This window comes from Curcuma longa, unplaced genomic scaffold (assembly GCF_044706935.1).
Source record: "Curcuma longa cultivar G26 ecotype Majalengka, Jawa Barat unplaced genomic scaffold, ITB_CL_G26_1.1 contig_21923, whole genome shotgun sequence".
NCBI classification, from domain to species: domain Eukaryota; kingdom Viridiplantae; phylum Streptophyta; class Magnoliopsida; order Zingiberales; family Zingiberaceae; genus Curcuma; species Curcuma longa.
The window spans coordinates 10,794-27,407 of record NW_027431770.1 but is presented as its reverse complement, the minus strand read 5'-3'; the positions used below and the strand labels follow the sequence as shown (position 1 = coordinate 27,407).

Sequence of the window (16,614 nt, the reverse complement as noted above, 5' to 3'; positions counted from 1 at the left end):
TCGGCGTGATTAATGAAATCGGTAGAAAAATATTTTTTAAAAAATGATGATAAATCCCAGTCAGTCTCATAGACTCAATCCCTGGGGTTGGCCGGCCCGGTCCCACAGAAGTTTTCCACCGACCACCAGGGTAAATCGGGAAGCGTATACGGCGACCAATCCAGATGTCCAGCATCCTTTGATTGCGTTCCCCCATTTGGAAGAAAATTCTTACAAATACGCCGTAGTTGGGGATCGAAGCGCGGGTCCCTGGGTTACAATCCGGATATCCTACAGTTGCACCATTGCCCCGGAGAAAAATGTTTTTTAAGTTTATACACGATACGACTTATTGAACCAAGGGTTTGACTATTAAGCTACGGACGAAGCCGAGCCGGTCAATTTTTAATTTTTATAACGAGAACCGATCGGGGGTCAATTCTGTAAATTACTTCTGCCCCTTCTTCTGTTTAGTGTACTCGAGATCCCGTTAAAGCCGAAACTCATCTGTCTCCTCTCCCCTTCGGCCCTTCCCTCTCTGCCCTCGCTCCGATCCATTTGCTTCCTCGTCTCACCGGATCTCGGCTTTCTCCCCGATCTCTGCGCTGTTAATCCTTCGTCTTCTGGGATCCAGACGCATCGATCCGCAGACTTCTCCGACTTCACGCATCTCGTGCTCTCACTGATTCTGGAAAGATGGTACGTTCGTCTTCTTTTTGGCATTGCCAATCGGATCTGTGATGGCTCGCCTTATGTTCACATGGTTTAGTTGGATTTTAGTTTTTCCTAGATTTGCGTGTCTCTACCTTAGGAATTGTGAATCCTTGAGATCTGGATTTTTAATTGATCGCTGACGATAGATTGTTTCTCTTCTTTTTGTTGTTTTGGTGTCTTCTGGACGGATTCCAGCCTCTCAGATTAGAAATCAAGGTATGTGCCACTGGCCTTAGTGATGTTCTTGGTAGATATCGTGAAGATCTCGCGATTTGGTTACAGTTGAAATGCATGCTACATTCAATTGGTTTTGTGTTGAATTATGCTCACAATTGTCTCTGGATCAGCGGAAACTCGCTCAAAGGTCAGAAAGGGTCAAATCTGTGGATCTTCATCCAACTGAGCCATGGTAAATATGAATGCCTTTTCAGTATCCACATCTCTAATGATCATGACATCGAGGATGGCTAGCATGTAACTATGATATATAACCATGCGATCATCTTTTTAACTGCAGGATTCTTGCGAGTCTTTATTCTGGAACAGTTGGCATCTGGAACTATCAGTCACAGGCAAGCTGATTGTTTGCTTATATTTATTTGCATCTATTCTGTCATCCATGAAGCAACTTTGACCTGATTCATTTTCAGAAAGCGTACTTTCCTTTCTCTATATTAATACGTGGTAGCTCTACTTGATTGACCAAGTAGACACTGTGCTGGCTAATTATACATCCTCACCAACATGCTCGGACTGCAATTATATTATTTTGTTCAGATCCTTTTGTATGTTTTATTTTCTAATCGATCCTTATGGTTTAGAATTTGACAGATTTGAAGAACACAATTGATCTTAAAACAGATGAGAGTGAACTGTTTGTCTTAAGGAATGTTTTATTTATGATTTGGATAATGAGTTTTATTTAAGAGAAGTATTCTTGTGCATTCTGCAATTTAGAATGAGACTCACATTTTACTTCATCAATGTTATGGCATTTGGTTTGGCTGTTAGAGTTTAAACAACTACTTGGTTTGTTGCAGACAATGGTAAAGTCTTTTGAAGTAACTGAATTACCAGGTATACTGAAGACTGCATATGATATTTTAATTGTATACTGTTCCCAGAGTTAGCTATGAACCTGTAACTTTGTAAAGCTAAACATCCAGTGTTGAATTTTCAGTGAGATCTGCAAAGTTTGTAGCCCGAAAGCAGTGGGTGGTGGCTGGCGCAGATGATATGTTCATCCGCGTCTACAATTATAACACAATGGATAAAGTTAAAATATTTGAGGCTCATACAGACTATATTAGGTGTGTGGCTGTACATCCAACACTGTCATACATGTTGTCATCATCAGATGACATGCTGATAAAGCTTTGGGACTGGGAGAAGGGTTGGATGTGTACCCAAATTTTTGAAGGACACTCTCATTATGTGATGCAAGTGACTTTTAATCCAAAGGACACCAATACTTTTGCAAGTGCCTCTTTGGATCGTACAGTAAAGGTGTTTCCCTAATATCTTTGAACATGGAACAAACTTTGTATGGTTTATGGAATAATTCTGACTGTTTGTTCTGACTGACCAGATCTGGAATCTTGGTTCTCCTGACCCAAATTTTACATTAGATGCTCATTCCAAAGGAGTAAACTGCGTTGATTATTTTACTGGAGGTGATAGGCCATATTTGATTACCGGTTCTGATGACCAGACTGCTAAGGTCTGCCTCTTTCATCCTAGTTTAGCTGTAGCTTCCATCTTCTACTCCAAGCTTTCTGTTAATGAGTTTCATTGAATCAGGTTTGGGACTACCAAACCAAGAGTTGTGTACAAACACTCGAAGGCCATACCCATAATGTCTCTGCTGTATGTTTCCATCCTGAGCTTCCAATAATAATAACAGGTTCAGAGGATGGAACTGTTAGAATTTGGCATGCAACCACATATAGGTACACCTTCAGATTCAAACTCTTTTTTGTTGATCATATGTCCACTTACCCAATTTATCTGTGAAAGATTATAACCCTGATACTAATTCTATTCCATGCTTTCAAATCAAGTTTTTTGTTTCTTGATAATTAGTTTACAAAGGTGATGTATGGTCCTATGCAATTGCATTAATAAAATTTATCTTGAGCAACCTTGGGGCCTTGAAGTAGAGTGATTGTTCAGAACCTTTTCAAGTTTGATCTTAATATGCTAGGAGACTTAGGGCGTAGTTTCTAGAGGGGAAGGCAAAGGGTTAGAAAAAGTTTACCATGTTTATGGAAATTTATTGTTAATTAAATTTCCAGAAAATTTTCAATTTTGTGTTTCGTAGAGTGGAAGGAAAAGAAGAATAGCTCTATTGCAAGTCCCATCCTCCTGTCATGAGCCCCATCTCATCATGAATGTTCGATCATTGCATTGCTGAGGTCAGTTGCATGGCTACAAGGGTGGCATGGTTGAGGGAGGGCAACAAACGTGGTCAAGGCAGAGGAGAGGCATGATTGTGGGTGACGTGATGAAGGACAAAGTTGATGGGAGGAGGGAGTGACTGAGGGTGTCAGGGAGAGGGATGAGGTTATGGTGGAGGACAAGGGTGCCAATGCAATGAACGAGGATGTCGGGAAGGTGAACGAGGTTGAGGGTGTTGCAGTGATGGACGAGGTTGAGGGTGTGGAGGCAATGGACAAGGGTAAGGGAGTAAGGTGGCGAACGAGGTTGTGGTAGCGGATAAGGTTGAGGGTGTTAGGTGGTAGACGTGGTCTAGGCTATTGAGGGTGTCAGATTAATGGATGAGGTTGAGGCAGTGAAATGAGAGTGTCATGGCGGTGGACGAGGTTGAGGTGGTGGGTGACGGTGTCTAAGTAGTAGATGAGGTTGATGGTGTTGGCCCAACGGACAAGGATCAAGGTAGAGGAAAGAGGTGATTGAGGGTGTCTACTGTCTAGTTGGTCAAGGTGGTTGACGAGGCTTTTTTTTTTTTACACAGAGCAATTTCGGGGGATTTGGAGGAAATAATTCTCAGTTGAAATCATTCCCTCCTACCTTTTCATTTCTAAGAATGAAGGAAAAATACATATTTTTCACCCTATTTGAGAGGCATTTTTTCTAGCCCTAGCTTTTCAGCCTTAGAAAACAGGGCCATAGGGAAAAAGATTAATTCTCACACCAAAATTGGGAATAGCAGTGTCTGATTTCGTTAATGCTTGGTCTTTCTCTTGGATGTTCCATCCCAAATTCTTGAGAGCAAAATATTGAAATAATAGCCCAATACATGAAAATTCCACCTATGGTAGGAGAGTTTTTGCTTAGGGCATGGCACATGTTTCCTATCCTTTGCAAGTTCAACTGTCCTGAATGCAATGTTTGTATATTACAAATTTGTAAAGCAAGCTAGCATTATGATGATACTGGGTTTCAGGAAGATATAAGAATAATTGATGACTATTGACTAATTTATAGCTTTTTGCTCTTTGTTACTGTGGTAACTGAAGACCTCTAACTATAGCCAGGTCTATACTAATTAATCTAATCTGTAACTTTTTTCCCATCGCGTGAAAATGTCAATTCTTGAACCTGTGAACTTGAACACATTGCCTTTCACCAATTAAAACTATAATTGTTCACTAAATTTTTACCCATAACATGGTTAATTATAAGTTGTGGTTCTTGAAACTGTATTCTAATTTAACTATAATTATTTCAGATGTAAATTATGCACCTGGAAACATAACAGTTTTGCAGAAGTCTACTTTTAGTCCTTTTTTAATAGAAAAATTATTTTGTTTTCTTTGTTTTAAAAAAAATTGTTTTCCTTTTCCCAAGATTTTTTATTTCTGCCCTTTTACAGACTGGAGAACACACTAAACTATGGTCTGGAACGAGTTTGGGCTATTGGATACATGAAAGGATCAAGGAGGTATGCACTAAACTTGCACTTTTGTTAGCTTTTTCATGTTTGATCATGCAATGGATTAGGAGATGACTTTTACAAGATCAATTGGCAATTTTGAGTGTTATTTTTTTTTCTTGTAAGAGTTCCTAAATCCTTACAAATGCTTATGAGTTATGGTTGGTTCGTGAGAAGCTCCAAAATTTTTCTTTAGAAAATTCTGTTGTTAGACTTTTTATGATTTTTCTCACTATGTTTCATGGGTATGTGTTTCAGAGTTGTAATAGGATATGATGAAGGAACCATTATGGTGAAGATTGGCCGTGAAGTTCCAGTTGCCAGCATGGAAGGCAGTGGAAAAATCATTTGGGCAAAGCACAATGAGATTCAAACAGTTAATATCAAGACAATTGGAGCAGAATTTGAGGTTAGATAGTTCTAGTATTCTCTTTAGAAGAACATGAAGCACCTGAGGACATGGTATTTATCATTTCCACAGGTCACAGATGGAGAAAGATTGCCTTTAGCTGTCAAGGAATTAGGAAGTTGTGATCTCTACCCACAAGTGAGTTTTAGCTTAAATCAATTTTTTTCCTTATGATTTGCTCATTTAGTGATCTTCTCCAGTTTAATTGGGGGAATATTCACCAAAGCACCCCCAACGTTTGAGAACTTGGAAAAAACCAAAGCCAACAGCTTTTACATTTTTGTTTGCTGTTTACAATATGCAAAAAAATAAAAAAAATACTGTGGGTAATTTTTAGCAAACATTTGAAAGAACCTATTTAATGATTTTGGAAGTCAGGATTTTGTTGTTTCACTTGAAATCTATAGTTACATTTTGTAATAACAGTTTAGGTATTTTAGGTATGTTCATTAGACTTGCTGTACTTGGTACTACTTAAATAGGGGCAAAAATAAAAAGGGTGCTCTTATTTTCATTTTATTTAAAAGGCACCCCATGCTGAAAAAATATTAAAAGGATGGCCATCCTAATTTTTCATCCCATAAATACCCTCTTTATCATAGTGGTCTAACATTGTTGCAACATATTTGGCTAAAAGTCTAAACTACTCTAAATTCACTCAAACTTGACTAAAGCTGCTCTAATGTTTGGCCAAATTAAACTGCTTCAACATTGTCTAAAACTTCTCTAAGATTGGTAAAAACTAAGTAGTTTTAATCAACATTGGATTGCTTGGAATAATTGTGATCAAAATTGCTCCATATTGTAGCAGTTTTGGCCAAAACTACTATAACAGTATTGGGGTTGGGTAACAAGGGTAATTTGGGAAGAAAATTTAGGATAAGACGCTCTTTTGACATTTTTTTCAACATAGGATGTCCTTTTGATGATAATGAAAAGCGCTCTTTTGATTTCCTAACATTTGGCTAAAATTAAAATGACCCAGCATTGTCCAAAACTTCTCTAAGGTTGGTAAAAACTATAAGCAGTTTTGACCAACATTGGATCACTTGGAGCATTTGTGGTCAAAATTGCTCCACACTGTAGCAGTTTTGGCCAAAACTGCTATAACAATATTGGGGTTGGGGTAAAAAGGATAATTTGTGAAGAAATTTTAGGATGAGATGCCCTTTTGACATTTTTTCAACATAGGATGTCCTTTTGATGATAACGAAAAGCGCTTGATTTTTACCCTTTAAATATTTGCTACACATTGTTTTAATTGTTGAACATTGTTAGGGAAAGATTTAAGTGCTGACTGCTTTGCTATTTAAAACTGCTTGCATTCAACTTATAAAATTATTATTAGGAATTAGGATATTGTTGATATTGAATGACTATTTTGAAGATTCCTTCTTAGCATTTCCATGACTTCCACCCAATTTTGGGATGCTATACCTGGCAAAACAATTGCTTGATTTGTTTCCTCTATGCAGAATTTTGTGCTACTTTTTCGGGTTAACAGTATGAATTTGGATATGGCTGTGATAGTTAATCTATGTTTGTGTATGTGTGGATGTCAGGATTTCTTAATGGTGTAGGAGTATCTTTATGAGAAAGATCATCCAATCTTTTCTTATTTATGACCTTACTATGCTTTTGTTCTTTGTTTACTGAGAATACTATGCATTATCTGCGCAATTTATTTTTCCAATAGTAAGGCCTTGTTTCCCCTTGGGAAGATGGTAAATTGAAAGGATGAATATATAAAAAGATGGAAAAGTGAAGGGAAAATAATAAAAAATTATTGTTTGTTAGTGTAGTCTCCTTGAATGGATGTAAATAAAGAAGATGTGCCACTTTTTTTAAATTTTTTTATAATGGACAATTGGCTATTAGATTTTCATCCAGTTTTGCACAGATGAGTTATGAAGGATGAACTTAAAATTTTCCTTCCATTATCAATCTTTCCTTTTTGTTTTTTTACAAAGGGAACAAGAGATAAATGGTAACAAGCCTATTGCTTCATGTCATTGAATTCCCAGATCCATCCTCCTTTGCTTTTACGTTCCAGTTATCTATTAAACCCCATGTTAATCATATGTGTTTAAAATTAAAAGTAACTACTTCCATAACATTTTAAAAGAAAACTTTGGTTTTCACCTTTCATTATAGTCAAATGGTCTTTCATTAGTGTTGAATTTTATTGAAATATACACTTGCCAAAAACAGCTTGATCTTTCAGCATGCCTATCACTTGTATTTTCTGAAGTTGCCTCTTTACATTAATGTTTATCATGCATAGGTTTGTTCTGTTGTTTTTTCAGAGCTTGAAGCATAACCCAAATGGAAGATTTGTTGTTGTCTGTGGAGATGGAGAGTACATTATATATACTGCACTGGCATGGAGAAATAGATCATTTGGGTCTGCTTTGGAGTTTGTCTGGTCTTCTGATGGAGAGTATGCAATCAGGGAAAGTACATCAAGAATTAAGATCTTTAGTAAAACCTTCCAGGTTTGACCTTTCTCTCATGTATTTCTACTTTAGAAATTCATGCATTAGATTAATTTGCTTGCATAAAGTTAGAATGGAAAAATCACTGAGGGATGGCCTTGAGTATTCTTTAGTCAATTCTCTTTTTTTCCCCCCTTGATTTTGCCTCATCATTATCAAGCCATGTCTCAACTAGGTTTTCTTATTTTCAGATGATAGAAGTAATTTATATTTATTGCCTTTGTGTTGTTCTTAATCAAAGACTAGGTTTATCAAATAATTAACTATTGAAACATTTCTGTCCTTGATTATTGACCCCAGATGAATTCTTTCAGGAGAGAAAAAGTATCCGGCCAGCCTTCTCTGCTGAGCATATTTATGGAGGAATACTATTAGCAATGTGCTCCAATGACTTCATTTGCTTTTATGATTGGGCTGAATGTAGATTAATACGTAGGATTGATGTTAGTGTTAAGGTAAGTTCAATGTGACCCTTTTTGTATGTCGCCAAACTTTAAGCTGCTTCCTCTTAGCTTTGTTGATTGCTGCAGAACCTGTATTGGGCTGATAGTGGTGACCTTCTAGTCATAGCAAGTGATACATCATTCTACATACTGAAGTACAATGTAAGTTGGCATACCTATTTTGGCCATTCTGCAGATATTTTATATAGATTACATAGATATTAGTTTATTACTAATGATGTTTTTTCTGCTTTGCCCATATAAAAATGCTCACAAAATATTGGAAATTGTATGTTCATTTATTTTGGATTTCTTTCAGAGAGATGCCATTTCCTCTTACCTAGAAAATGGTAAGCCAGTAGATGATGATGGAGTAGAAGAGGCATTTGAGCTGCTGCATGAAGTAAATGAGCGTGTTCGAACTGGTATATGGGTTGGTGATTGTTTCATTTATAACAATTCTTCTTGGCGACTTAATTATTGCGTTGGTGGAGAGGTAAACTTCATTTTTGTTTCTCCTTCATTTCCATGTATATTTCTTTAGTCGTAAGATTATTGGTTTTTCATTTTTCATGTTTAGGTCACCACCATGTTTCATTTGGACCGTCCTATGTACTTGTTGGGATATCTTGCTAGTCAAAGTCGTGTGTATCTAATTGACAAGGAGTTCAAGTAAATTGTCACTAGTATCTGAGGATATTAATTTTTCATATTGTCATTTTTCATTGTTGCTGTTCTTTACCTAAAAATATCTGTTCATTTCAGTGTTATAGGCTATACCTTACTCCTCAGTTTGATTGAATATAAAACTCTTGTTACACGTGGGGATCTAGAACGTGCAAAAGGAATTTTGCCATCAATTCCAAAGGAACATCATAATAGGTACATCATTTTTTCTAGGGTTTCTATGCTATTATTGTTGTTATTAACTCAATTTCAGTATAGTGAACATGATGCCAACCATTGTCAAAAGCTATGTACCCTGAACACATTCTAATTTTATTCCAATTCCAAAATGCACACATGCTCTGATACCAGCTTATAATCATTGTTAAAGACACTTAATCAAGTTATATTACTTGAATGAAGTTATATTTATCTTTAACTCAATTGTTGAGTAATTTTGTCAATTCAAACATAGTATATCGTTATTATTCTTAATTTGACATTGAATATTAATTGGAACCTTTAATTTGTTAGTGTGGCTCATTTTTTGGAATCTCGGGGAATGATAGAGGATGCTCTTGAGGTAGCAACTGATCCTAATTACAGATTTGATTTATCCGTTCAACTTGGTCAATTGGAAATAGCAAAGGTACATTTTTGGATCTATTAGAATTTAACAAGCTTATTCTCTTTCTTAGCTTTTTCCTTGTGTGGCTAGTTTCTCAGAGATCTTTTATTTCCAATTATATGATTGTTGTTTCCTCTTCAGGAAATTGCTACAGAAGTACAAAGTGAATCTAAGTGGAAACAGTTGGGAGAGTTGGCTATGTCTACTGGAAAGGTAATATGGAACCTTAAAAACCTTAGTTTTGTAACGTGATGGTTTAGTTTGCTTCAGATATGTTATGTGTTATATAGTGGTGTCATGATCATTTTGACCTGTAAATTTGTCGATTACAACTGCATCGTATGGACTATGAATATATGAGTTGGCAATTTTACCTTGTAGTTCAGAAATGAAAAGAGAGCAGATTGACTTATGAATAACAAATAGTCTGGTAATGATGGACTAAAGTTTTGCTAACCTTTAGTTTCAGCCAGCAATTGGCACTGAATGTTATAGGATAGCCTGAAAGATTGGTGTGCTGATAAATGGATAAGTGCACAAGATTTGGTTCATGGTAAGAATACTGAGAAAATCCATTTTGTCCTCTAGCCTTCTCATTCTCATTATCCCTTCCCAATCTAAATACCTGCAAACTGGAGTTCGAGCATGGAAGAGTGGCATCTTTGAAGACTCAAAAAGTATGGTGTCAAGCAAGTTAAATAAAATGCTAGAAAAATGGGCAGAATTTGATGCTCTGTTTCAAGTATCTTTTGGAAGGACTTTGGTGGTTCGTGGTCAGAGGCCTTTGAGACACTACGGACAAGCTGGTTCACCGTAAAAGATCCTTACTTTGGATCTCAAATGGATTGAGTGTAGATCTTTTCTGGAATATGCGATAAAATTGGTGGATTCTTTCATATTTTCTATTGTAGCATATTGTCTCTTACCATAGTTTGATTATTGTGGTATTTTACTAGTTCCAACAAGGACAGCGACATATTCTATGGTGCACTTAATTGCTTAACTTTGATATCTGATGGAATACAATCATCTGTCTTGTTCTAAATTTAGTGTATCAACCCTGAAAATTGGCTTGCTGAGCTGGAGAAGTCCTATGTCATTTTGTCTTAGTACTTTTTGACAATTGATATAGTGCAATCATTGACTCATATTTCATTTCTTGTTATGCAGTTAGAGATGGCTGAGGAATGTCTATCACAAGCTATGGATTTGAGTGGATTGTTGCTTCTTTACTCATCCCTTGGTGATGCTGAAGGGATAATAAAACTTGCATCTCTGGCAAAAGAACAAGGAAAGAATAACATTGCATTTCTTTGTTTATTCATGCTAGGTAAACTGGAAGATTGCCTTCAGTTATTGGTGGACAGGTAATTTCATGTTGTGCTGGTTGTGAGCGAATGTGCTATTCTATCTCGTATTTTGGTTGTCTTGTGAAAGTTTACCTTCTTTTATTAAGCATCCATGTTTTGCAGTAATCGCATTCCAGAAGCTGCATTGATGGCAAGGTCATATCTTCCAAGCAAAGTATCAGAAATTGTATCATTTTGGAAAAAAGATCTTAGCAAGGCATGTTTCTTTTTTCTGAATAGCTTGCTTTTGGTTAAAACATGTCAGGAAAAATAGGTTATATTTATTTAGATCTGCTTAAGTTTCCTTTGAAATTTCCTTGTCAGGTTTGCTAACTCTATTTCCTAACTCTTTGATTGTGCGAAGGTCAATCCAAAAGCTGCTGATTCTTTGGCTGATCCTGAAGAGTACCCTACTTTATTTGGGGACTGGCAGATTGCTTTGGCTGTTGAGTCAAATCTTGCTCCTAGCAGGTTTTTGTTATGTTATATCTTATATGCTATGCATTGCAATCATTAACATACGAACTTCTATAAAATTATTTCACTACTATGAAGCAATGATATTTCATTGTATTTTTTTTTATGAATTGTGATAATTTGGATCTTGATTCTTGATAAGGGACAGAAAAGCTCCATTCGTACCTAGTTATTAGGATAATATTTTGATTTGTAGGCTTACCATAGTATGCCACTTGTTTGATTTTCGTTGCTTGATTTACTTTATACTATATAGTATATCAATTTAAATGGATATGCTTGTTCGTTTGACTTAGATATTATTTGTTTAGCTTACAACATAGCTAAAATTGACTGTGCGGTAAACTAAGAGTTTTCCAATCCAGCTTAAGTTGCTAGATGGTTGGATGCGATAACTGGTCAATTGTTCTGTTTTGTATATGCATTATAAAAGAAACACTTGTTCACATGCTTTTGGGTGCTAGTTGATAAGCGCAGGCATACATGTGCAGTCCAACAAATTCCCATTATATAACCAAATTTTTATGTTTTGTGCTGCTTTATAAAAATATTTTTCCATTTTGGTATGCTGATAAAAAATTCTGTTATAAAATATGAGAAGTGCTGGATGTTTTGTATTTTTTTTCTTCTAAATACAGAGCTTATATAGGAAACTTAATATGTCTACATGTCAATTGGTTGTACATATGTGCTAGGTGGATTTCCCTTTTCTTTTCTTATATAAAAAGAGAGATACTGAGAGAGGCCGTTCTCCTTTTGTTTTTTTTCTTGTTTACATAAAGATTTCTTGTTTTGTTATGGTTACAATTATTGTTTTTGCCATTTCATCTATGCTAGTTGTGTTTTACAAAATTAAAACACCAGCATAATCTTGAGCAAGGTTTCAAAAGTGTGCGTGCATGTGGTTAGCCACCGTATGTGATGCATATACAGTATTATGTAATTATGTTCATTATAACTCACGGTATCATGTTTTTGAAAACATATGTTCAGATGTAACATAATATAACAAAATAATCAACCTGGGCAATCAACAAAAAACCAATTGCAACATATAAATTTGATAATTATAAGCAATTCATAATTCCATCTAAAATATTTTATGTATGACCTTAAGAAATCAATATTAAATAAAGTTTAGCCACGCATGTTAACCAAACTAATCAATTGATATAAAGGAAAATTTTACATGACCTAGACAATCCACAGAAGAAGATTTTAACCAGATCAACATCTGACTTGGAATTTAACAAGTGATTGGTTTAGTCTGTATAATCCTTATTCAGGTCATATGCAGATGAATATGTGGCCCCTCAATGGATGGACTCAATTTTCAAAAGAAAGGATCTAGAGCTATTTGCTTTTCTAAAAAACATATATCTAATTGCTCTCAAATCTAACTGCGAACTGTTCCACATTAATTTTTAAGCTGTAAAAAATAAGCTTGTTAGACTGTTTGGAAAAACACTGATGTGCAAATGGGCAAGGCTATCATTGAAAAAATTTCATATGCAACTTCTGTGCTGAAAAATGAAACAAGGACTCCCTGGGGAAAAATTGAAAAATAGCACCCATTATCTAAAGAACCAAACAAATGAGAGAGAACTTTATTATTTTTTTCTTTTTTAACATTCATATAATTTCATTTAAGGTTATTTTTGGTTCTCATCCCATTTTATACAAAATCTCAATTTTGAACTTAATAACTTCATGAGATAGAAATGCTATTTCATCATGACTACAAACGTGATAAACTTGTATACGAAGGCTTATTGGGATGTCTAATTAGTTAGCTATTCTCAACTCTCAAGTCCTTCCTGAATTCAGCTTACTAAATAGCTGCGACGTCTTTCACGTCGTATTTGTTAGGAGTTTTACATGAAACAAATCCCATGTCATTGTAGCTATTCTTGTTTCTTGCTGTGTGGTACATAAAGATGTTTTTATTTGTTATATTTATCTTCCCTTCCACATGCCAATTCAATCAAGAATACTAGTTTCTGAATTGGCTCCTAATCCTAAGATTTAGTTCTTCAATAGATCAATGCATTCATTATATAATAGAATCTAGCTTATCAAAAGACCCGTGTATTCATTGTATATTTTAATTTCGACATTTGTAAGTACTTAAGTTGGAGTAGGGAGTTTGAGGGTTATGCAAGGTATCTGTCTCTCATTGTCATTCTTTTGAATGATTGGAAATGGACATTAGATCACCAATCTGTCAGTTTTTTTAATTGTGTAGTTCTTATGTTTTCTTTTGATTAGTTTGAACAATTACGTGGCTGTCTCTCTTGTATTCAATTGTTTGTTTAGTTAATACTTCTTTCAACCAATTTAGTACCCTGAATGTCATTTCTGATAACAGGGGTAAGTATCCTTCTGCTGAGGAATACTTGAGCTATATGGAAAAGTCGAACGTCAATCTTGTGGAAGCTTTTAGAAGCATGCAAGTTGATGAAGAGAGCACGCCTCTTGAAAACGGCGATTATGGTCATGAGGTAGGAGTTGCATTTTTTATGGACTATGATAACTATACAAACTTTATATAGTCATGTGCATTGGAAGGCCAAAGAATAGAGCTAGAGTTTGCTCAAAACTAGTTGTTTCTAGTGTCCAAGTAGCAAATGGATGCAGTTTTTGAACATACTCAATCATACCATTTTGAAACTGGTAAATTAGTGAGCTTGTTAAAATGAAACTTTTGTGACAAACGAATTTTGGTAGCAGCGGAATGACAAGAACAATGTATTATTGTATGGAGGAGAAAAATCTTCTAAAACAAGAATGTCTAAACAAGCAAAATATTTGGCAGGATAGGCTGATCAATCTGGCATGACTAGTATGAATACAAAAAAATATTTGGCAGGACAGGCTGTTCAATCTGTCATGACTATTCTAGGACAATAAAGATTCTAACTTATAAATTATGTTAGCAGAATTATACTAGAACTTTGCTTCCTTTGAACAGTTTAGAAATGGATAGGCCTGGCATCATTAATCTACTTATCAATTTGTCGATGACGAGTCGATGACAACAAAATATCCTATGCCTATTTGCTTTTCATGATGTCTCAAGAAAAGTTGGAATTACTTTTAGAAGGATAGAAGAAATATAAATTACTTGTTGCTTATTGATCATGCTTCCATTGGTTATACCATATATTGGCTTACAATATGCAGGTGACACAGGAAGATGGGGTAGAGAGTCCAGAGGAACCTGTTGAAGTTGATGTAGATGATTCTAATGACAGTGCGGTCCTTGTCAATGGGAATGAGGGTGAGGAACAGTGGGGTATGAATAACAAAGGAACTTCCTCAGCCTAAACGCACTTGGTTCAGCCTCTGTAAAATCAAAATTTTGTGTCCGGTGATTAATTGTTCTCATTCTCAATTACCTCATTTTATCTAGAGTAGTTCCAATGCACATGATATTAGCAAAATTGTAAAGTCAGGAACTAACTGAAATCTTGGATAGAGAGCCTCACCAAAATTATTTAATACGAACTGCAGCTTATCTTCATAGGAGCAAAGTACAATTATTCTTCAATAGTTTCTAAACTGATTCTAGATAATTGATATTAACCATATTGATAAAATGTTCTGTCCATCTGAAGATGGATTTGACAATTATGTCATTTGTAGCATGCTTGTGTCCGTTACATGCTGGCACTCAATTTCTGTTTGAGAAAAATATATATATATTACTCCAACCTAGCTTTATTTAATTCCTAGTCCGTTGAATTCTTAAGAGTTCATTAATACTCTTGTCTGATCGTGTTGTATGGATACCAATTTGGTTCCCTTATAATGCATGTTATACTGAATTCTTATTGAGTCTGTTCTCTTTGAAATGATCTTGCAGTGCTGACTCCGCAAGAATAGCATCTTCTCGGGACAGGTATCTTCAGTAGCTAATGAAGTTTGCTTACCTCTTTCTTTTTCCGTTGTCTTTTGATTACGTGTAATTCGTATAGGCCAAGAATCATAATATAATATACTCCATGCCAAATTTGTTTTCCTATATAAACTTCCTTTAGCGAATTGTAGACGGAATTGTAAATCTTAAAGTGGCTCAATTACATGAAATGACAATTTCCTTCTGGATAGTTCACACTATTGAACGCACCTTATTAAATGATTTAATATCTCTAATACGTAATTGGATTTAAATAATGATAAATATTTTATTTTAAAAATGTTTGGTCATTGACTTTACCTTTCCGTGTTTACTTTATGATCAGGCTCTAGAAGGAAATCTTGTGGCGCACAGTTATCCTTTCCACTGAGATTTCTTCTTCGCTATCCTTCAGCTTCCAGAATTGAAAATCATAATAAACGGATTCATGAGATGCCATAAGTTTAAGTTGTTTGTACACTGGACCCACCTTAGAGATATAGAGGTTTTTAGATGATTGGTTTTCCCAGAAATGCTTGTTTGGGAATAGCAGACAATTTCTTCCAGCTATTGTATTCAATCATATCATTTATAAAGCTTTGTAATCCGCTTCTTGTTAGAGAAATTTTATGAGCTTCGTAATCTCGTCGTCTGCCAGATGAAAAATAGCACATGCATGTTTGTATGGTTTTTAAAGCCTGATTGCATCCAACAAGTATTGCTTGCTGTTGAACAACATGATGCACTGTTGATCTTCCTTCTGGCTAGACATTGGTGAAGAAACTTCCTCCAGTGATATGGGCAGGATTTGCATAGACAAATGCACCATCAAGGGCGCTGGAGATGTCTGGAGAAATTCTTCTGATGCTTAAATTAGTTTCTAAGGGAGAGATGCAAAGGTCAAAAGGAATGAAGAGAGAAAAGGCTAAAAAAGAATGAGAGGGTTTGCTGGAATCCTCGTAATGTGATTAATTTTACCTTCTTATATGATTTGAGCCTTGCGATAGCGATGAGGGGGTGTTGATTAAGACCGACTAATTATGTCACGGCCGTACCTTTTGACGACCTTTGGTAATTTGTAGCAGCAGGACGTGCGCCTCGTTTTACCTCGTACATGCAGGAGTTATGCCTTGCAAGAGCAATGTAAGATCATGACCTACTCCTATCAAGGGCATGCAATTTTATGTAGGAACTTGCAATGTTGAATCAGGTGCCCGGGAGGCCAAGTCCTCTGGCAGTCTGAGAGACGCTTGGAGTGCTTGAGATATCGAGCGTTCTAGAAGAGGAGAGGGGCGTGACATGGTCTGGTGTCATGCGCCAGACTGGTCGACAAGTCTACTCATGTGGATTTGAGCCATATGTGTGTGTTGAGTTGGGTGGGGGATATATCATTCCTGAGGAATTGCAAAGGTCCTCCCCTCGAGTTGAGCTGTGCTCAATTCTTTAGGGATGGAGAAACTGGCAGGGATGCATGGATTTGAGCCATATGTGTGTCACCAACAAGCAAGCAACGCAGAGGTGGGGAGTACGTAGCTCAGGGATGACTGGCTAAGGCGACCGACCACCCATCCTTGGATCCTTCCTTCCTCGAAGAGCATTGTAATCGATATCCCAAGTATTAAAAATGTGCTAAGTTTCCCTCTTGAATAAATTGAAGAAGA

General features: G+C 36.0%; 1 protein-coding gene across 4 annotated transcripts; it reads left to right on the top strand.

Annotated features, from left to right (window-relative positions):
* The first annotated feature begins 489 nt into the window (after positions 1-489).
* Positions 490-15,595, top strand: LOC141817794 (coatomer subunit beta'-1-like). Of its 4 annotated transcripts, none has more exons than XR_012600863.1 (26): positions 490-678; positions 889-909; positions 1,041-1,102; positions 1,211-1,265; positions 1,734-1,770; positions 1,874-2,199; positions 2,282-2,413; positions 2,494-2,642; positions 4,529-4,597; positions 4,847-4,997; positions 5,070-5,135; positions 7,304-7,492; positions 7,807-7,947; positions 8,023-8,097; positions 8,255-8,431; positions 8,516-8,607; positions 8,701-8,817; positions 9,136-9,250; positions 9,371-9,442; positions 10,400-10,596; positions 10,702-10,795; positions 10,943-11,049; positions 13,424-13,556; positions 14,248-14,425; positions 14,921-14,956; positions 15,300-15,595. XR_012600863.1 is itself a non-coding variant. In XM_074705424.1 (26 exons), the coding sequence occupies exons 1-25, from the start codon at positions 676-678 to the stop codon at positions 14,938-14,940; spliced, it is 2,697 nt and encodes an 898-aa protein (XP_074561525.1). In that variant the 5' UTR covers positions 490-675; the 3' UTR covers positions 14,941-14,956; positions 15,300-15,595. The 4 variants fall into 4 exon arrangements, 2 of the variants coding, with proteins under 2 accessions (XP_074561525.1, XP_074561524.1); XR_012600862.1 differs by having other exon boundaries at positions 14,239-14,425; XM_074705424.1 differs by having other exon boundaries at positions 14,239-14,335.
* Positions 15,596-16,614: the final 1,019 nt, after the last annotated feature.

Excerpts from the sequence above, each read along its gene's own strand:
- LOC141817794 (XM_074705423.1), top strand. Across the intron at positions 8,098-8,254 it reads TCTACATACTGAAGTACAAT|AGAGATGCCATTTCCTCTTA; the intron begins GTAAGTTGGCAT and ends GATTTCTTTCAG. Across the intron at positions 8,818-9,135 it reads CCAAAGGAACATCATAATAG|TGTGGCTCATTTTTTGGAAT; the intron begins GTACATCATTTT and ends TTAATTTGTTAG.